Source organism: Quercus robur, chromosome 6 (genome assembly GCF_932294415.1).
Source record: "Quercus robur chromosome 6, dhQueRobu3.1, whole genome shotgun sequence".
NCBI classification, from domain to species: Eukaryota; Viridiplantae; Streptophyta; class Magnoliopsida; order Fagales; family Fagaceae; genus Quercus; species Quercus robur.
In genome coordinates, this window is record NC_065539.1 from 1,836,958 (window position 1) to 1,858,538 (window position 21,581).

The window sequence follows — 21,581 nt, forward strand, 5'->3', positions numbered from 1 at the left end:
ATCTAATTCAAAAGAAAAAAAAAAATCACAGTTTAATTTGTTCTCCATTTCAATTCAAGTCCTTGTTCTCTGTTTGGATGTGTGATGAATTGGGTATCTTGTAGCCATGAGTCAGTTTTTCCTAACTGGGAATTTTCAATTTTAATCGATCTTGTTTACTAAGCAAGAAGGAGAAATTGATATTGTGATGTTTTGCGTGTTTTTGTTACAGATGATCGACGATCAGGACCTCGGCTTCTTTGCCAATTTCCTTGGCGTGTTCATCTTCGTACTAGTGATAGCGTATCATTACGTGGTGGCTGACCCGAAATATGAAGGCAGCTAAGGTTTTCTGTTTGTTTTTTTTGATGTATTTGCAATAGAGATGTTTTTTCTTGTTTTGTAGACTTGAGCTGTTTCACAAAATGTACGCTCTTTGACCGTGAATATCATTTTATAGCTCTGTTTTCATGAAAAATTAATCCATAGATTCTGGTTTTGAATGCCCATTTTGTTTGGCTATATTTAAATTTTGGTAATGCTGTTAATGTCTTGGGGATCATGATGGTGGTGTGCTTCTATGAATGTGGCATGAAATTGTCAAGTATCAGTTCTAGCTGTTGGCGGTTGGCACTCTTAGCTTTGTAGATTTGAGGTCCCATTTCTACTCTCGTCCAATTGCAAATAGGATGGGTTTTCTTATTCTTGCCGCAAGGATTAGGCCTTTTCTGGTTGAGACCTTAATCTGACCAAATCACATGAGGTGTTGAGCACAGGTAAAGCGTTTGTAGCTTTGTGCTTTGTGATTTGGTTGAATGCCTAGAGATGCATGTTGTAGCCTGACAGCCTTTCCATGTGGGACTCATGAAATCCTTTTATTGGCATGGATTTTCTACAGCTAATTGGCTCGATAGGAAAATTCTATTAACAGTTAAGCAAGAGTTTAGGTTTTCTATCTCTCTTCTCTTTCAGGCACCCACTAGTGTTACTAGGTTGTGGTGCTGCTGGATTTATGAAAAGCAAGCACACTCCTGAATGTGACTAGCCCTTAATTTTAAGTACTATAGTCTGGCCATATGATAAATTTTTATATATATTTTTCTCATGATTTAAAAAATAATATATTATTGTAATTAATACAAAATAAAATTCATGTTATTGCAAGATGTGAAAGTAATATATTTTAACCATAACTTATCATAAAAATGGGTGTAGATTTGACACTGTTCCTTTAAAAATGTAAACCTGCAGAGACTTGCACTAACTTACTAGAGAAAATGTTAAGAAAATTTTTGTATTTCTCTGCAGAATTACTCGTCTTCTTGTGGAGTACCCTAGCTAAGGCTAGACATATGGACAAAGATTTGGACCCTCAATTGTCTATTAACTGCTAAAGTCAAGACTACACAGCAAAATAAAATAAAAATAAATAAATAACTTGCTAAGAGGACCCTTGTTTTTCTTTTTGGGTCTTTAGTCGTCCTGTCATATTGCTTGGCTTTGCTTGTAAGCTGTAATGTGAAAAATTTTAAAAAAAAAATTAAAAAGAAAAGAAAAGAAATAAGGATAGGTAAATAATTTTAACTGCAACAGCATTGATAAATTCTTACCACCTGCTGAACCAGTATTGACATAGCCTATAGAAGACTACTAATTTTTTTTCCATCGCATAATAGTGAATGTGTTGGAGACAAGTGACACTTACATAATTCTTATAGCATGAAACTATAAATGCCTTATTTTAATCATTAAAATATCATGAAACCAAAACTATAAATATTTTGAATTTTGAGTACTTAACAGATTATGAGTCTGTTTGGATACAATTTATTTTATTGAAAACTGAAAATAATTAAAAAGTTACTGTTCATTGACCAGGTACTATTTATTTGCCTAATTGCGCTGTTTATGGAACAACAGGTTTTGATTAAAAAAAGAAAAAAGAAAAAAAAAGAAAAGAAGAGGCTGAAAACGTAAAATGCTGAACGCGTTTCAGCTATCCAAACCGCACCTATGGCTTGGTAATTCTACCATAGTAATATTAAAATTTTGCAATAAATTCTAGATTATTATTTATCAACGAATGATTAAAATTTTTAAGAAATTTATGCCAAATCTTTGCTCTACAGACTATAATGGGAAAAGAAATATGCAAGTCTTAAGTTAATAATAATATGATGAGAGTCAAGATTAGGGTGCCAAAGAACAGTTGGTAAGTCAGAAATCAGAATAATGGAGGATATCGAGAATTGTGCCCCTAAAAAGTGACAAGGGAAATGACAATTTTTAAAGAAGTGGAGCCTCTCCTCTCTCTCTCTTTCTCATGACCAATGGGGTAGACTTCTATGCGCTGGGAAGCGGGGAAAAGGCAGCCGCACTACCCAAAGCTCCCTTCACTTTCTCCTGACCTGAATTCCCTCCACAATTTGGAGTTTTTTTTTTTTTTTTTTTTTTTTGTTTTTTTTTAACTCGATAAATTATAAATTGTTATCTATTACTTTCGTATAAATTTATAATTTTTTTTCATTACTCATAATTTATCACATCAAAATTGTGCCTTTTGATGAGCTTGATTTTTTGGTTGCGATCTCTTTTCTGAATTGTCATGTTAGCATTCATACTTAACTTTTTACCTTTGGAGGATGAGTGCATGTCTATCATGGAGGATTCACTATTATATGGTTAAGCATGTTTTTGGAGAGGTGAATAGGATTACCAATGCCTTTGCTGGCCGGGGAAGGTCCCAAGATTCGAATTTTGTCATATTTTCCTTTCTTCCAGTTTCTGTTTCAGGGTTTTGTGTACTGGATAATTCGGCGACAACTAGTTCTCACCTTTGTTTCACTTTCTTAGCTTTTGTAACGCATCCGTTTCTTACTCAAAACACACACACCATAGAGTTGTCCCAAAATTGTGGTACAAAAAGTTGTGGTCTTTTATTTTCCCTAATTGTTATGTTCACAGTACTACTACCAACAAAACTATAGATGTTTGGACTCTCAAAGTCTGGCTTTGGTCTCCTTGCTAGGTTTAATTTTTCTCTTGTGAATGCACTCTCTAAAACTAATCTAAAGACACCCAATCGCAAGCCCAATTTTATAATTTGTTGACTTGTGCAATTGTGAGTAGTCACAAAAAATAGTGGGTCACACAAATTATTAGCAGGCAAAAAATGTCAATTACTCACAATTGCACAAATAAATAAGTTGTAAAATTAAAATTGTGTGTGTGATTTGGTATGTCTCTAGAATTGTTCTTGCTATTATCTCTCATATTAATCTCATGTAAGTTTTATAGTCCAATTGCTAAATGATATTTTATTATCATTTAGCTTAATGACTGGTTAGATTTTGCTCTAGCTCATTGTTAGCTCATCTGGCATAAACCATGCATGTCTCCAGCAGTTGATTTCAATGGTTTAGTTTGGATCAGCTTTGTTATTTTTTATTTTTTAAGTTTTACTGTATTTATTTAAGAGTTTGTTTGGAAACAGTTTATTTAGCTGAAATTGAAAATTTTTTGTTGAAGGTACCCTAAAAAAAAAGCTCAAAAGTTAACTGAATAGTGCAATAAGACTCATAAATAGTACCAAAATTGCAATAAAACCTATAAATAGTAGAAAAAATAAACTAAAATCCCTTATAAACTACAACTTTCATTACTTCCCAAACACACTCAAGTGTATAAAAAAAAATTCATTTTTGTAGTATCACTATACTTTTGTCAACTTTTAACAAATAAACTTTTAGGGAAAATAAAAATCTAATCTAAAAGTATGTTTAATTTTATACTACTTGGTTTTCAGCAGACCGAAAATTCAATGGATTTGATAGGCCGAAAAATGAGTGGATTTGGGATTGAATCTGTTCAATGAAATAACGTATGCAATATTCCAGTTTGGATCATCTTTTTCTTTTTAATTAATCTCCATCATCAATCTGTAACTATATTACACAGGAAACAAAGACCCATTTTAGAACCTATATTTTTACCGGCTTTATTATTTTCTTTTGATGTGCAAAATGTGCCCAATGATGCTTATCCATATCTTTTCCAGAGTTCCCTGCCGACTGCAAGTATTTACCAGCTTTATTATTTTCTTTTGATGTGCAAAATGCACCCAATGATGCTTATCCATATCCTTTCCAGAGTTCCCTGCCAACTGCAAGTATAAGGGCTGTTTGGATCTGTAGTATTCCATCACCTCTAACTTAAAATTGATGGGTCCTATAGCTGAATAGTTTATTTGGATATGTGTGCTCTGATGGCACACATTAAGCTTTCTATTTTTAAAAATATTTTCTCAGAAATTGAAAAAACTATCATTACTTTTTCAATTCTTGAGAAAATTTTTTCCAAAAATAAAAATTAATGTGTACCCTGTAAAATCCATGTTATAAAAACCTAAAACTCATTTGAGATGTTTTCAAGTTATCAAAAACTGCACATCAAAAAAAAAAAAAGTTATCAGAACTGAATTTCCATTACATTTTGGTAATTAAACACACATACATGTTAACCAATTAAGGCAGAATTTCCAATCGGTTCAGACCAATATGTATCTCTTCAAGTAAGCACACACAAGCAGAATCTGAAAGTGCAAAAAGTAAAGCGAAGCCGTGAAGCAACAGGATCCGAAACTTTGATTTCAAGGGATGAAGTTCACATAATATACAAAACACAAAACTCTAAAATGAAAGAAAGAGAGGGGGAGGAAAATGAATACGTAAGAACACAGTCTCGAAGAAAGAATCATCAGTGTCACCTTTGAAGCTCTATTTCACTGATTCTTTCCTTGCTCAAGTCCTTAGAAACTAAATAAATACACGTTCTTGGTTAAATCTACATTGTACAAGATAAAAATGACCACAGCTTCTCTTATCTCTCTTGGATATACAAGCTGAAGGCACTGGAATTCTGAGAAGGATCTAATACCACGTACAATAGTACAATGAGGCGGCTTAATCAAGTAGTATTAACTATTAAGCTCCACTGGTGTGGCACAGGGGGCTAGAGACTTCGCAGGTAGGTGAACACCACCTCCTCTCACAGACAAAGTAGGGCCTCTAACTGAACTTGCTCTGCTCACAAGATTTGAATCAAGAAAAACAACTATGACTGTGATATCATCGTGGAAATGTCGGCGGACACCGCGGTCAATTTTCTTCAGATCGGTGTATCTCATTTCCCTCTTCTTAGCTGCTTCCTGTAAGGCAACTTTCACAAGCCTCCGGGCAATTCCCTGCATGAACAGAACAGGTAATGTCAAGTTCTATCATTTCTTGAGGCCCCTCATATGATACTCATAACAATCATGGTAAACACAAAGTGAAAGCATGCGTACTTATTGGATGGGCTGAAAAGCCCCAAGATCTCCACAAAGTTTCACAAGTAACTAACAATTCCAAATTTACTAGGTCAAACCAGCTGTTGGTAACTCTAAAATTTCATGCAAGTAAATACAAATACAAATACAAATTAGAACTGCCATTGCTGTGATAAATATCTTACATTGCGTGGGTGGTTTTGAACAATATCAACTGCTTCCTGATTGCTAAGGTGCTCCCACAACCCATCAGAAGCAAATATGAGAAACTGATCATGGGGTTGAAGTTCATGTGCAGAAATTGATGGATCAGAGCTTAAAATTGGCATTTTAAAAGGTCCACGAAGGCGAAACTTAGTATACAAAGGCTCCCTGTTAAATTCAGCCTTTTTTAGATATACATCACCAATAGATCTAGATATCTGAAACACAAAACATATCCACAGATAAGCAAATGTTAAAACCAAGAGAAATAAAAATGCTCAGCATGCCACAAAAATTGCATCATAATTTACACATACATGCATGTGTACATGAATACAAATCCACATACCCAACTAATTTTGGTAAATTCATCTAATTCAAAAGAAACCAGTTTCCATTGTCATAGAGATATTGTACGGAATCATCAGTAAAGCAATAACACGTACAAGGGTTATCTTTTTCAGGAATCAGTGGAACCTAAGACCCTGCCCAACACCATCCCCTGTCCTTCATCACAGGGGCACTATTATATAACTTCTTTTAGTGTGATTGTGTCAAAATCAATTACGAACTATAAAGTATAAATGGCATCGATGTAAAGACATTTTTAGGGTCTTATCCTTGTATGAATGCCATTTCTCTTTCATTTATTCCCCCGTTTCGGATAAATATTTCATCCTTGCGTTTCTTAATTTTAAATGTTGACCATCTGTAACCAGGATTTCTAGTCATCTTCAAAGCAAAGATCATAATGGCCTATCATATTGGTTCATCAACAATATTAGAAGGATCTGTCTTAAACACCAATCCAACCAAAGGCTTTTTTCATCGAACAAGCCAGCATAAGTGCCAAAGGCACTTACAAAGGAAAATAATTGCCAGAGGCACGTTACCATCATTTGTCTTTGTTACAAACTCATAGGTAAAACTCACCCTTGAAAATTGGCTTGCAAGGGGAGGTGCCCAAGAGCTTAAAAACACATGGTTAATCAAAGTGGTACACTAGGATCATAACATACCACCACGCTTCGCAGCCAACGTCCATGACGGCTCATTCTAGCGACACTGATCTGTTGGTAGCTCTTTCTCTTTTTGGTGACTTCACTCAACTATCAGTAATTTTAATCTAGCCTCTAGGTCACCCCTTTTGGGACTCGACCACAAAGTTGCAACTCATTTGATCCCATACTTAATGAGCTACACCCGATTAATCAGGGTGATGGTTGGCTCTGATACCAAATGTTACAAACTCATAGGTAAAGCTCACCCTTGAAAACCAACTTGCAAAAGGAGGGTGTCCAAGAGCTTATAAACACACACTTAACCAATGTGGAACACTAGGATCTTAACAGTCTTCTCCCTCCTTTTGTCACTTAGGTCAACTAGGCATAAGAACTGTTTCTCAAGTATAAAATAACATTAGGTTCCAAATTAAAGGTGACTTGAACCTCAGATAACTGACTTGCCAATCTCAAATTTTTGGAACAGCAAGCAATTTACCAATATTATGTTTTGGCTGATTTACAAATTACACCCTCTAACTTTGATGTGTTTGCGATTCAGTCCTTTAAAGTGTTTTTTGCTTTTTTCTTTGTTTTTGTTTTAGTCCTTTAACTTCCATTTGTTTCCAATATAGTTACTCTGTCCAATCCACACCATTAGGTCCATCAAAACAGTGCTGTTTCGGAAATTGAAAAATACCAAAATTATTGGTGAGATTGGACAAAACTAGACGAAATGACAAAGGGATTAAAAAAATTAAACTTAAAGGACTGAATTGAGAATAGGTCAAAGTTAGAGGCTACAATTTGAAATTTAGCCTAATTATTTTTATTGTGAGCCATTACTTCCAAACTATGGAATACTTACATTATAGAGATAACAAAGAATCTTGTTGTAATCTCCACACTATTCCTATTATTTACAGAAATACCATAGTCCAAATATATGCTTTCTATAAAGGAATCTAACATGATGAATGTGCTGAACCTTATGATAGAATTATACATGATTTAAACAATGCTAATAAGTGATGCTTGTAACATGTAAACCCTTTTCTCACAAAGCCATGCACGTGCTCTATGAATCATTCCATGACAATGCAAATTAACTTGGGCTGAATGCCAACCTTAAATAATGTATTTAGGTTGGAAAATCATATTTCATCCCTCAAAATACCTTAGTCAATATTACTTAGTCACATCAAAATACCTTGTCAATATTACTTTCTTTACTGAATTTCATATGTTGTCAAGAGAAAGAAAAACAGAAAAGAGAAGAAAAACACCACAAAACCAAGAGTTTCCAGTGAAGCCTCTTGTTAAACATGTGCACATAGGAAAGGAACTATAAACAACTTGCCTACAAAGAAAAAGAGAGGCTCCATGCAGAACCAAAATGAAGTCTAAAGCAATATAGTCCCTCAAACAACATCCTTCAGAAATTATTAGCACACAAATTTACACAAACAACTCTAACAGTCTTACTCTGAATGCATGCTCTGAGACTAGAAACCATGGACTCAACAACATGACAAAGTCTGAATCACATGTGGCCTACATGGATAACATATCACTCTAATTACTTAGCTGACATGCGCTGCATGCACAAACTGAACTAATATTCGCATAAATATTGGTAAAAATCACAGGATCCATAATATGACATGGAATTTGTAGCTAGTTTTAGTACTAAATGTCAGTAAGGTTTCAAAAGCATTAATGTTGTAACATCTCAATTCCACAAATCAAAATGATACAAGAAATTAGAAAGGGAAGAAAAAGTTATTACATGGGCTAGTTCAAATGAAAGACATCATCACCCACACAACTAACTCACCTGTATCAAGCCTTTAACACGCCATACATTATGCTTCAAAACCACAACGTGTGAGTCATCCGGGTGCAAAGAGAACATCTCCTGTCGCACAGATTCTATTCCCACATTATGCTCTGCTGACAACTGGATGGCAAGAACCTCCCCAGTTGACCTGACAAGCCTCCCCAGCACAGCACGGGAATCACCAAGGTTGGCAATGTAGAGAGTACCACCACAGATCACACTAACCAGGCAGCAAGATCCAACAGCTGCAATTTGGGGATTCATAGGCCACTGTTTGGTAACAACAGACAGAAATCCCTCCTCAGTTGCTTGATATGCTTTCCGTATCACATCCACTGACATTGATTGTTGCTCTGAGGTGAACCCTGCAAAAATACAATTCAACCCAATCATGAGAACCATTGACTTAATTTCCCACCTCAAACCCAACGATTTAAGTACAACAAAACAAAAGCCCTGAATTACTGAAAGAAACTCATGTAAACTTTCATGGTTCTCAATTTTAACACGGAACTGAGTAAATGTCAATTTTGGCATTAACAAACGTTTTCAACTTTTCATGCTAAAAATCCATCTGAGCATAGGTTTCTTACTCTTTAAATGCTGAAATAGATTATCATAAATGTAACGTGAAGTCTCTGGCCCACCATGACCATCATATATGCCAATGAAGGTGCCATATGGTCCAGACTCTAGCGAACTCAAGGGACCTGACTCAATCTGGCTCTGATCCTCAAGCAAATTGTTGGCCTGGACGACTGCCATTGAGAACTCACCATTCATGTGCTGCCCGGTGTCTTTGTACCAAAGTAATCCATCTTGCCGGCCTGCTGCATCTGAACCCGAGTAGACATAACTGTCCGAGGATGGCCCCCAGCAGGCCTTCAGTAAGTTTATCAACCTTGATAACATCCCTCATTTCACCTGGGCCAGCCTCCAATTCCTCCACATCCAAAATGGATGCAATCCCTCCCTCTACAACCAAAACCAGAGCAACCTCCTCCCCTGCAGGCCAAGAAAACCTCCATATGAACTAAACAAACAACATGATTAACACAATAACATCCCTACCCTCTACTCTCAATCAAAACCACATCATGTAGATAACGAAAGAAACAAACTTTTAGTCTAAATTCTCAGCTTAAAAACCTCATTGAAGTGAACACAATATGGCCTGAAATCCAAAACCCATCTCCATTTCTACTAAGAACTTCAAGAAAACCACAACCCTACTAATACTACCTCTAAATGAATAAAATAACATAGGAGTTGTGGCAAAGAGTAACGGTAAAATCTACCTTCACATTCAACCCTCCAATCATACAAAATTTTGCCCACATACCATAAATTCAGTAACTTTAACTTCCCAAAAACACAAATTTAAAGGGAAAAAACAAAAACCAAACACATTAATTGCTAAGTTGTAATAAAACCAAACATACACAGGAAAAGAGAACTCACAGTGTAATCAGGCTCCTAGATCAGTTGTTGTCAGCTATTGAATACCACCAAATGAAAATGATGGGGATCTAAAAGAAACAGACCAATACAAGTGGGTATAAAAGCGTTAGATCCATAGATCCATCAAAATCAATTCAAAAACTGTGGCCAATAGGGTTTTTTCTTATATGGGTCACTCTCTTTTTTTCTGAATATTGAATAAAAATGAAAACTTTTCACTCTTTTTTGGTCTTGTTGTAGATGCTAGAGGAGGAATAGGACGAAGAAAGAAAGAGATAATTGAATATATAAGGAGCTCTCAATCAGTGTGATTGAACAAACTGAAACTCTCTTTCTCTCTCTCCTCTTTTCTCAGCAGACAAAGGCCTATAAAAGAAAACGAACAAAGCGATGGCTTAAGGCCAGCAATGCATATGGGCAGCTGTGGGCTCCACACATAAAAAACCAAACAAACAGAAAGTAGATAGAAATAGGTAGAATATAATAATTAAATAATCATTATTGTTAAAAAAAAATTAATATAATTTTAATTTACTTGTTAATATTTTGGTTGCTAGTGACACATTAAAGTCTTCCGTTATGATTCTGCGATTTCGGCCACATATTTATTTTCACACATAATTTCACGACTTGTTCGTTAGTCTTTTGTCATGAAACAGGAAACCTAGAGTTTGATCATAATATTTTCGTTTAATGATAAAATGCAATCAACATCAATCTCAATAAATATGTTAGTAAAATATTATCCCAAAACTTAATCATTTGAACAAATAGCAGTGGTAGTTTTTTTAAAAAAAATTTGATGATTCATCCAAAAAAAAAAAAAAAATGGTCCGGATGTAATATTAATTAGAATAAGAAATACATCTTTTTCTTTTTTGGTCCCAGTGCAATATTATTATTATTATTTTCTAATTTTCAGTTTGTCAAAGAAAAGATGTAACCATTTTTCACTGTGTTCATCAAAATATTTTTCATGATATAGATTTTTCATTTTCTTTATTTTTCTATTGAAATTTCTGCCAATGACCAACCAAAAAATGAAAAAATAAAACAATTTCACTTTTTTTTCTATGTTTTTTCTTTATTTTATTTTCATTTATGGAGTCTGGTAGTTGTTAAATCTCTGTAACTTTTATTTTCCTCAGGGAAAAATATAATGATGTCGGTTTACATTTCCTATGTTTAGATGCTAAATTGTCAACATAAAATAGGTATTTTGGGTTTTTTTTGGGTATACGATTTCTAGGAAAAGGTTGGCTAGGAGTGTTTTTTTTTTTTTTGAGGTGAGCTAGGAGTTTTCTAGAACTACGTGTTGGGTTTACATGCTTTTTTCATATATGTATAAAAATATTATCACTTATCATGATAAACTTGGCTCTATATATGTACTTTAATTATACTTATTTGTACTTGCTCAAAAAAAAAAATTGTATATTGTTTAAAAAAAATTTCCTTGAATTGTTTAAGATGTGCTTTTGAGTAAAAGCTATTTAAGCAAATGAGATAAGCTCAAAAAAAAAAAAAAAAAAAAGATAAATCAAACACACGTATCGATTGGCATCCAAAATGTGATGACAGTGTTCTATATAAGACATTAACTTTTCCCCCTATTTTAACCCATATGTCCTTTTGTTCACATAAACCATAATTAAAAAAAATGCTTTAATGAGCTTTTTTTTTTGAGAAACGAATGCTTTAATGAGCTAATTCTCATATTTGATACTCTAGAACTGTCCTCAAATTCTTTTACATAACTAGTAGTTTTTATTTATTTATTAAGTTAATGTTGTTGCGTGCAATTTGAGTATTTAATGCTTTCTGGCTACAACTATTCTCAATCACAAACATCCTTCTCAGTATGACATGAGTGTACATAGGTGTCCATTCGTTGGATTTAAATGACACGTGGTCACACATATTCACAAGCAGGTGGCAACCATTATATGGGTTTGGAACGGTAACAAAAGAAGATAAAAAACACATAAGATCCCAAAAACTTCTAAATCTTTTTGATTTTTAACATGCAGTGTGACATTAAGGGTATGTTTGGTACACTGAATGTAGATTATATTTAGAATAGTAATTTTTATTACTCGGAATAAAAGACATTGTAATTGAATAACTATTACTATTCATAAGTTTGGTTGTAAAAAGTGATGTATAAGGAAACTTTATATTTTTGAAAATATATTAATTTTAAAACCTATTATATACATTAAGGAATAGCTATTATATCCATTTTAAAGAAAAATAACTATTTTTCAATTTAAAGAATAGTTATTCTAATGTAATAACTAATCCATGTAATAAATATGCAACCAAATGACCGAATTGATATTACAAATGAATAACTATTCCATTACAAAAGTTATTACAGCGTACCAAACGTACCCTAAGTGTATTTGGATAAGCTGTTGTAAAATGGTATTTAAAGTTTAAAATAAACGTTAAAAAAGTTACGAGAAATTGTTATTGCGAAATAGAGTTTTTCGTTTTAAAAATGGTTTTTTTTTTTTTTTTTTTGAGAATATCTAACTAAACAAACGCATATGATTCATACGAATCATTAAATTTTTTAGCTGCCACGTGTCTCTGTTTTGAGTTAAAGTGGTTTATAATGTGAACTTGGTTAAACCATAAAAACATGTCTCACGTTTGGCTAGAGATGAAGGAAAACCTCTCCTAGTTGCTAATTCTTAAAAGTGGGTTTTCAATGTGAACTTGATTAAACCATAAACTTAACCCATTCCAAAAGAAAAAAAGGGTTGAAAAAGAAGGAAAGAAAACACGTGTTGTCTCGTGTGGGAGACAAGTAGACAACACTTGTTTTCTCAATATTTTTGAGACTATTACTTCGGGATTTGCATTAGGAATTTTAGCTCAAAGTCTAGGGCTATCCACTTCCTAGTTCCTCTTTTTCTTCTTGTTTCAAACTCCACTGACCAATTGAGAATAAGAGCGTGACTGCTTTTGTTTCGTAATTGTAAAAAGATAAGGTCCTTTTGGATCATGTATATCTTTTAGCAACCATAGATATGCCCTAGGTAATAATAAGCTATGTAGACCATGCAATTGAAGCACTAACTAAAGAGACAGTGCTTCATTGTCAGTTATGAATACGTGTTCATTTTGTATTAAGACCCCAAAAAAAAAACTTATATTTATCTTTATTTGTCAATTGTATTAGATTCGTGAATACCTATGCAGTTTTGAATACATATTTGTATTGTATTGGGCCAGAAAAAAATGCTTATATTTATCTTTATTTGTCAATTGAACTATATTTAAATTTAATTATAAAACTTAATATATTGCATGCACCTCTGTTTTACCTCCACACTTACCCAGTTGCAACTTGGAAAATGGTATTTAATATACAGTAATGTCCTACCATAAGAAAATCATCACAGTTTTTTTTTTTTTTTTTCCTGTACAATTGTTTCCAAGAAGAAGAGGAAGAGTAATAAACTAATAATCGACATAAACAAAGGCCGTATTTGAAAATTCAAGTGCTATCTGACCCTCTCCCTTGGTATTATGGAGGTGTTAATACTAATTAAAATATTGGCCTCATTGCTTAATTACTAATGAAGACAGAAAGCGATTGATGTATGTATTGATAGGTTCGCATTCGTCAAGTCAATTATTAACAAGAGGATAGGTTAGACTTTGCCCATAGGCTCCGCAGTCGTTCATTTTAGGAAGTCCTTTCTACACGGTAAGTGGGATGTGCAAGAATGAAAAGGATCTAGCTACTTCAAAGAATTGTAAACCAGTGAGTTTTTCAGTTGCAAATTGCAAATTTGTAATGCCATTCGTGACTTTAAAAGGGTCTATTTCTAAGTCGGCAAGTATTGACCAATTGGGAATTGCCTAATTGGACCAAAACAAAAATAAAATATGAAGTTCTACGTTTGAAAATGGAGCATAATAGTCTTAGAACCATATAAATTGTTATAATTTTTGTCACAATTATCTTATGTGTAGACTGCGGGGTTCAGTTTAGGTTCAGTACTTTTAGTGCATTAAATTAGGTCGGATGGTGACACATGTCCAAAAATGGACACGTGTCACAATCCCATTTTTGGACATGTGTCACCATCCCAACAAATCCAGTGCCACTGAAAGCTGGACCCAAACCTCCCCCTACATATCATTTTCACATAGACTCACTATCTTTTTTTCACCATTCATAATATATCACATAGACAATTGTAGTATAAGTTATATTATTTTATATGATCTTAGCTTAGCGAATGCAACCAGGGACAGAACTATTCAAGGGCTAGGGGGGCCATCCCCCCCCCCCCCCCCCAAAAAAAACCTTTGAAACAAAAAATATTAGCACGTATATTAATAAAAAGAATTTTAATTCTAACCCTTAAATTTATATACTTGCCACCTTCCCCCCCTCCCCAAAAAATTTACAAATTGACCCAAGAAATCCAACAAATAGATAACAAGAAAAATATATAAAAAAAATGCACATATCCGGATAATAAGAAAAATCTTTGGACAAATCATAAATCTAGTCTAAGCAAAAACAATAACAACAAATCAATTACAAATTCTAGCAAAAAAAAATCACAAAAACCCAATAACATTTATCCAATTTCTTCCTTTCACTTGAGAGCTCTATGCTTCTCTCAAATAACTTCACCCTCATAGCCATAGAGACAACTTCTATGCCACATATTGATCACTTCATCCACACATTAGTTAGACCTTGAAAATATTAAAACGTGTCAATTGACTTACAAAACTCTTGATTATAAAATCCTATTATTAATTTTTTTTCAAAAAAAAAAATACAAATAATAATTAATAAATTAATACTAATAAAACAACTTTGTCAACCTTTAGTATTGATATTCTATTTTTTTTAAATCTTTGAACAAAAAATTTCGCCCCCTAAGTTTGAATCTGATTCCGTCCCAAAATGCAACACTATGGGAGAGAATGTTTCAATTTTCTCATCTAAATATGGTGATTTTGACATACCCATAGATAGGTGAGGTTCTTATTGGAGAGTGGTCGGATTTGTCAAAAGTAAATTTTCGCGAGGCATGGAAAAACATGATTGTTGCCAGATATTATGGGAGATTGGAGCCCAATTCGTCCACTCCAAGCTAATGATCGAGCACACTTTTTGAATTTTTTGCCCCTTCTTATTTGTGATTTTCTTTTCCTATTTGTTAGTGCATGACATTCCTCATAAAGGTACTTCAGAGTTCAGATCTGATATTCGTAGTTGGTAAAATGTAGTTTGTCAATGCTCTTTGACCTATTGGAACCTCTTTCCGACTTTTTTATGTGGTGCTGCATTTTAATATTAATTTACATATACAATATAATTTTTTTTATAATTATGTTATTTATCTGGATTAAATTGAGTTGATAAACAAAAATATAGGAATTTCAATTTGGTATTTGAGAGTTAGTAGCTTGCATTCTAATTAAGTCTATATACATATAAAAGATTTTAAGAACTCCCATCATAACAATAATAATCAAGATATTTATGTGATTAAATGGGTTATAATTCTCATCGATCTTATGAAGTTATAAAAAAGAGAATAGTAGAGATACAATTTTTTTACAAAAACTTTTAAAAATTGTTGATGTGGTGAATGATTATTGGTAAATAAAAAAAGTGATGTTATTAGTGTGCTCAAATGAGAACCAGTAAGAAGTTGGCCACAACAACAGTGTGAGCATGAGCATGAGCATTCCTAAGGACCGTTTCCTCTCTAGTGAAGAAGAAGTTGAGCTAGCCCGGAGTAATAAGAAAGTCAAGGACGTGAACCACGTAGATTATAATTTTAGCAGGGAAGCGGAAGCTATTAGACAGGACAGATACGAAAGGAATAGTTTGTCTTTCAAGGATAAACTTATGGGTGAAATTCCAGGAGCCTATAATCAAGCTTTTGAGTTGAATGAGAATATGGAATCTAATGAGGACTCAGACGAAGAGGTGGCTGAACTTCGAAATGGTGTTGCAGCGGTGACGCTATCCAAAAAGGTGAAACAACGGATTAGAGCTCCCTGGGTGAACTCTTTGATTGTGAAAGTTTATGGCAGGTCAGTGGGGTTTCTTTTCTTGCAAGCTAGGCTTATTTCTATGTGGAGACCGTCGGGGAGGATGGATATTATTGATTTGGCGAAGGAGTTCTATCTTGTCCGATTTGGGCTGAAGGAAGATTTCTCAAAGGTGTTGGAGAAGGGTCCATGGTTTATTGGAGAACATTTTCTCTCCATTAGACCATGGGAGCCTAACTTTAAACCTTCATCAGCCAATATCTCATCGGTTGCAGTTTGGATTAGATTAACAGAGTTACCTATCAAATATTATGAGATGGATGTGCTTAAGAAGATTGGTAAAGCTGTGGGAAATGTTTTGAGGACCGATACTTATACGGCGACAGAAGCAAAGGGAAGATATGCAAGGCTATGTATTCAGGTGGATGTTGAGAAACTGTTAGTCACGTCGGTGAACATTGGCGGTCTGGATCAGCCAATCAGTTATGAAGGCATTCATAAGTTGTGCTTCTCGTGTGGCCAGATTGGGCACCGGATAGACGACTGTGTGTATTTACTCAGAGCCACCTCACCTAAGGAGAAGGCCGATACGGATGCGCAGAGTAACATGGAGAGGGCCGATATGGGTGCGTAGGGTAACGCAGAGAGGACAACATGCATGGCGCATGAAGGAGTGGTCCCCACACAGGCGCAAGAAGAAGGTGACACGGTACAGGTTGGTAGTGTTGGTACGATGGATGAGGACAATTATGGACCATGGGTAGTGGTCACTAGGAAAAAGAGTGGGAGAAAAGGTCCAAATATTGGAAGTACTTCTACCAGCAAGGCTCTTAAGCAAGAATGGGTAAATTCTCAGAATCGGGCTAATGACTTTTCTGGGCCTAACAATAAGGCTAAGGAGGATGGGCTGGGCCTAAAGAGAGAGGGGAAGCGTAAGGCAGACCTAGTGGTGATTGGGAAAAGGACAAATGGGCCAAGAGGGGTGGACCAAGCTGGTGGTAATGTTAGTAAGGGAGATATGCTGAAGACTAAGGCTAACGGATCTGTAAGGGGCAAAAAGGGTATTGCTTGACTAAGGGTCTTCTCTAACAGAGAAGCTACAGCCTTTTCTCCCAGAGGTTCTTTATACCCTGTTTTCTCTTTAACAAGTATTGCTAAGCCAAACATTGACCCAAATTTCCAATTCTTAACTTCACTAGAGAACGAGATGGGTGAGCAATTGAGTAGAGATCGTGGTGGTGAGTCTGTTAGTAGAGATCGCCAAGCCATGAGTGGGTCTGATGGGCAGGTTATTGGAGAGGTAATATGCGAAGATAACGCCGGCTTTGAGCACCCGGTGGAGCAATAGGGGGTTCGCAGTTGTGCTGGAGGTCGAGCCGAGCTTCAGATCCCTCAATCTAATCGTGGGAATGTTGGGCGTGTTTCGGAGTTTTTTGGTCAGGAAAGGGTGGTTGAATGTGTTGCTCAGGCAAACGGGATAGAGTTTGAGGAAGGATGTGAGCATCCAACCTCAAATTGATGTGTGTTTGTCCCTTATCCAGCCACCCATCATGAATTTTATTGTGTGGAACAGTAGGGGTGTTCTGAAGCCCAACTTTCAGAATCATGTCTGGGAACTGACACGAGTTCATGATCCAGCTTTATTGATAATAATGGAGACTCGTCTAGGGGGTGATAGGGCCAAAGAAATTACAGATAGACTTCCGTATGATGGTGCAATTCACATAAACACCATTGGGCGTGCCAAAGGTTTGCGGGTGTTGTGGAATTCGGAGAAGGTGGAGGTGTTACAGCTTGCTAGCACAGAGTAGGAGATTCATGTTTCTATCAAGGTCTGTAATTCTGAATTTTCTTGGATTTTTTCTGCTGTTTATACTAGTCCTAGGCTAGCTGAAAAGGTTATCTTATGGAATAATCTTTGTAGTGTAGCAGATTCTCATAATCTTCCTTGGGTTATTGCTGGGGATTTTAACGAACCTCTTTATGATAATGATAAGTTTGGTGGGAGGAGTATCAGTGTTAACAGGTCTTTGCTTTTTAAGGAGTGCTTAGACAGGTGCAATATGATTGATCTGGGATTTTCGGGTCCAAGATTTACTTGGTTGAATCGCAGAGGTGTGAGTGATCTGATACAGGAGAGGTTTGTTCGTTTCTTTGTTAACCTGGGGTGGTACAATCTGTTCCCTGAAGCTAGGGTCATTCACCTTACCCGCTGTTTTTTTTATCATTGTCTGGTTTTGATGGAGTTTAAGCCTAAGCCTTTGCTAGTTTTGGAGAGGCCATTTAAGTTTCAGAGCTTCTGGGCATCTGACCCCTCTTTCCCTTCAGTGGTTTCAAATGCCTAAAGTAACTTAACCCCTCTTCCAGAGGCTATTAAAAGGTGTACAATTAATGCGGACCATTGGAACAAGACTCATTTCGGGAATATTTTTGGTAAAAAGAAGAAGCTAATGGCTAGGTTGAATGGGATTCAGCGTTCCATTGCTACGCGTCCCTCGGCTTCTCTCATTGAGTTGGAAAAGAAGCTTCATTCGAAGTTGGAGTTAGTGCTTGCTCAAGAAGAAGAGCTATGGGCTTTAAAGTCTAGATTAAATTGGATGGTATTTGGTGATCGTAATACTTCGTTTTACCACATGTCAGCCATAGTGAGAAGGAAAAGAAACAAAATTCAAGCGATTAAGAATAGTGTCGGTGATTGGTTGTTAGATGAAAGAGAGGTTATGGAACACATTAGGAAAAGCTTTATGGAGCTCTACACCACATCATAAAGCCAGGTCTCTTGGGATGTCTTGAGTCAAACTAGGTGGCAACTCAGGCTGTCTAAGGAGGAGAAAAGAAGTTTGGATGGTGAAGTGACAAATGAGGAGATTAAAGCCGCTCTTTGGTCGTTGAAAGCTTACAAAGCTCCAGGGCCGGATAGGTTACATGCAGGTTTCTTCCAGAGGTATTGGTTAGTGGTGGGAGACTCAGTGAAGGCAGAAATTAAAAAGGTGTTTAAGGATAGGAAAGTGCCTAGCTATTTAAATAAGACCAATATAGCCCTCATTCCAAAGATTCAAGGGCCTGAGACTATTGGAAATTTTAGGCCTATCAGCCTTTGTAACACGACCTACAAAATGATTACTAAGATAATTGTGGCCAGATTAAGACCTTTCTTGAGTGGGATTGTTTCCCCATTTCGGTCAGCTTTTGTGCAGGGAAGAAAAGGGACTGATAATGTTATAATTGTACAGGAGTTGATTCACACTATTAGTAGGAAAAGGGGGAGTGTAGGGAACATGGCAATCAAAATAGATCTCGAGAAAGCCTACGATAAATTGGAGTGGAGTTTTATCAAAGATACGCTGCATCAAGCTAACATTCCGGGTAGACTTATCGACATCATTATGAGCTATATCACTTCAGTTAGTACTTCAATCCTTTTTAATGGGGCTTGCCTTGAGGAGTTTAGACCATCAAGGGGTATTAGGTAAGGAGACCCCCTTTCTCCTTACCTTTTTATCCTTTGCATGGACCATCTTGGGCATCTTATTGTTGAAAAATGTGAAACTAAGTGTTGGACTCCAGTAAAGGCATCAAGAGGAGGTCCGGCCTTTTTACACTTGTTCTTTGCTGATGATATTGTGCTGTTTGCTAAAGTAGACCTGATTAATTGCTCCACTATTCGGGATGTGCTAGATCAGTTTTGTGAAATCTTAGGGCAAACGGTGAGTGAAGCAAAATCGAGAGTTTTCTTTTCGCCCAATGTTGATAGGGATATGAGGGAATCTTTTAGTGACATTCTTGGTACGCAGTCTACTCCCAATTTAGGGCGATACCTTGGATTTCCTATCAAAAGTCAAGGATTGTCCAGTCAGGATTTTAACTTTGTTCTTGAGAGGGTTAAACAGAAATTGTCGAGTTGGAAGGCAAACATGCTCTCTCTTGCTGGAAGATCAGTTTTGGTTCAAGCTTCTTCATCTACCATACCAAATTATGTGATGTAATGTGCTCCTTTACCAAGTAAAATCCTAGATGGCATTGACCGAATCAATAGAAACTTCCTTTGGGGAACTTCTGAACAGGCCAAAAAAGTTCATTGGGTTGGTTGGGATAAGATAACGAGACCTAAAGCGGAAGGAGGGTTGGGTCTGCAATCGGCTAAGGGCAGGAACATTGCTTTATTATCTAAGTTGAACTGGAGGTTCCATACGGAGATCGAGTCGCTTTGGGCTAGAGTATTAAAGAATGAGTATTGTACCCAGCAACGAGTCCGCTCAAGAAGCTGTGATAAGTTGCCATGCTCCCAAATCTGGTCAGGTATGAAGAAGGGGAAGAATGTTTTCCTTAAAGGTGTTAGGTGGCTACCTGGGAGGAATAGCGATCTTAGTTTTTGGAATGATAAATGGTTGAACTAGGGTCCGGTGAGGCATTTAATTCAAGGACCTCTGCCCCTAGCTAGCGAAGAAGATAAAGTTAAAGATTTTGTCACTTCAGTGGGCTGGAATTGGGAAAGAATTCCTTTTGAGCTTTCTCTGTGCTGCAAGAAGGAAATTCAGGCGACCCCTTTTGCATAGACTGGTCCGAGTCAAGATAGATTGATATGGACGGGTTCTCGAGATGGGGAGTTTGATATGAAGAGTGCTTATAGACATGCTGTTGAGTTAGGTCCACCGCGCCAATTTCACGGTAAGTGGGTCTGTACTATTAACACATTGCCAAGAATTCAGGCTTTCCTTTGGAAGTGCTGTCATGATAGCATTGGTGTCAAAGACTGCCTGGTGGCTAGGGGGATGGATATGGATTTAGTTTGCCCTTTGTGCCATAATGATGTCGAAACTATTTCCCATGTGTTAAGAGACTGTCCAATTAGTTTGCAAACCTGGAATGAAATTGGAGTTCCTTATTGTACTAATACTTTATTTTCTCAGAGCTTACATACATGGCTGGCAGAAAATTGTACTGTTGAGAGAGGGAATGCGAGGTGTTTAGTTCCTTGGAAGGTGCTGTTTCCTTTCGCAGTCTGGTTGATCTGGTATAATGGAAATCAGGTGGTTTTTAGTAGGAAGAATGCTAATCCGAATCTGGCTAAGGATATAATCCAAAGGGCTAGGGAATTTTTCTTTTGTGCTTATTTTCCAAAGGTGGCAGCAACTCGGATTGTGAAACAGATCAGGTGGGAAAGGCCGACTCGTGGTTGGGTGAAGCTCAACACCGATGGCTCGTCTTTAAGTAACCCCGGATTGGCAGGAGGTGGGGGAGTTATTCGGGATGAGGAAGGGAATTGGATTGTGGGTTTTGCAAGAAATATTGGCATTACAACCAGTTTTCAAGCTGAGCTTTGGGGGCTGCGTGATGGCTTAACCTTATGTGTTGAGCGTAATTTTAGCGCTGTCCAAGTAGAGCTGGATGCTAGAGCTGTTTTAGATGTCATTACCTCCTTTGTTTGCTCTAACAGCTTAATCACATCTTTGGTGGATGATTGTAAGCAGTTGGCTGGCCGTATCAACCAGATCAGATTTAATCATTGTTACTGTGAAGGGAATAGAAGTGCTGATAAGCTTGCCAGGTTGGGTGCATCTTAGCATAGGCCTTTCTCTATTTTCTTAAGTCCGCCTGTGGACGTTGAAAGTGTGTTTAGAGCTGATAGGCTTGGTGTGGTTTTTTCCAGGGAGTGTCCTGAGTTTTTGTTTTCAGTTTAGTTGTTCTTTTAAATTCATTTCTTTACCAAAAAAAAAAAAATATATAT

General features: G+C 36.2%; 3 protein-coding genes across 4 annotated transcripts; 2 read left to right on the forward strand and 1 right to left on the reverse strand.

Annotated features, from left to right (window-relative positions):
* The first annotated feature begins 211 nt into the window (after nt 1–211).
* Nucleotides 212–488, forward strand: LOC126690522 (dolichyl-diphosphooligosaccharide--protein glycosyltransferase subunit 4A-like). The gene has a single exon (XM_050385712.1). It carries the CDS (start codon nt 212–214, stop codon nt 323–325), a length of 114 nt encoding a protein of 37 aa, XP_050241669.1. The 3' UTR covers nt 326–488.
* A 4,111-nt stretch (nt 489–4,599) lies between these two features.
* LOC126690523 (probable protein phosphatase 2C 46) lies at nt 4,600–10,175 on the reverse strand. 2 transcript variants are annotated; one of them, XM_050385714.1, is made up of 6 exons: nt 9,812–10,175; nt 8,944–9,355; nt 8,348–8,715; nt 5,491–5,727; nt 5,324–5,374; nt 5,164–5,221 (listed from the first exon to the last, which is right to left on the reverse strand). In XM_050385714.1, the coding sequence occupies exons 2-5, from the start codon at nt 9,260–9,262 to the stop codon at nt 5,324–5,326; spliced, it is 975 nt and encodes a 324-aa protein (XP_050241671.1). In that variant the 5' UTR covers nt 9,263–9,355; nt 9,812–10,175; the 3' UTR covers nt 5,164–5,221. The 2 variants fall into 2 exon arrangements, with proteins under 2 accessions (XP_050241670.1, XP_050241671.1); XM_050385713.1 differs by lacking the exon at nt 5,324–5,374 and having other exon boundaries at nt 4,600–5,221; nt 9,812–10,173.
* Nucleotides 10,176–15,530: 5,355 nt separating this feature from the next.
* On the forward strand, nt 15,531–16,487 carry LOC126689579 (uncharacterized). The gene has a single exon (XM_050384817.1). The coding sequence runs from the start codon at nt 15,531–15,533 to the stop codon at nt 16,485–16,487; it is 957 nt and encodes a 318-aa protein (XP_050240774.1).
* The last annotated feature ends 5,094 nt before the right edge of the window (nt 16,488–21,581 follow it).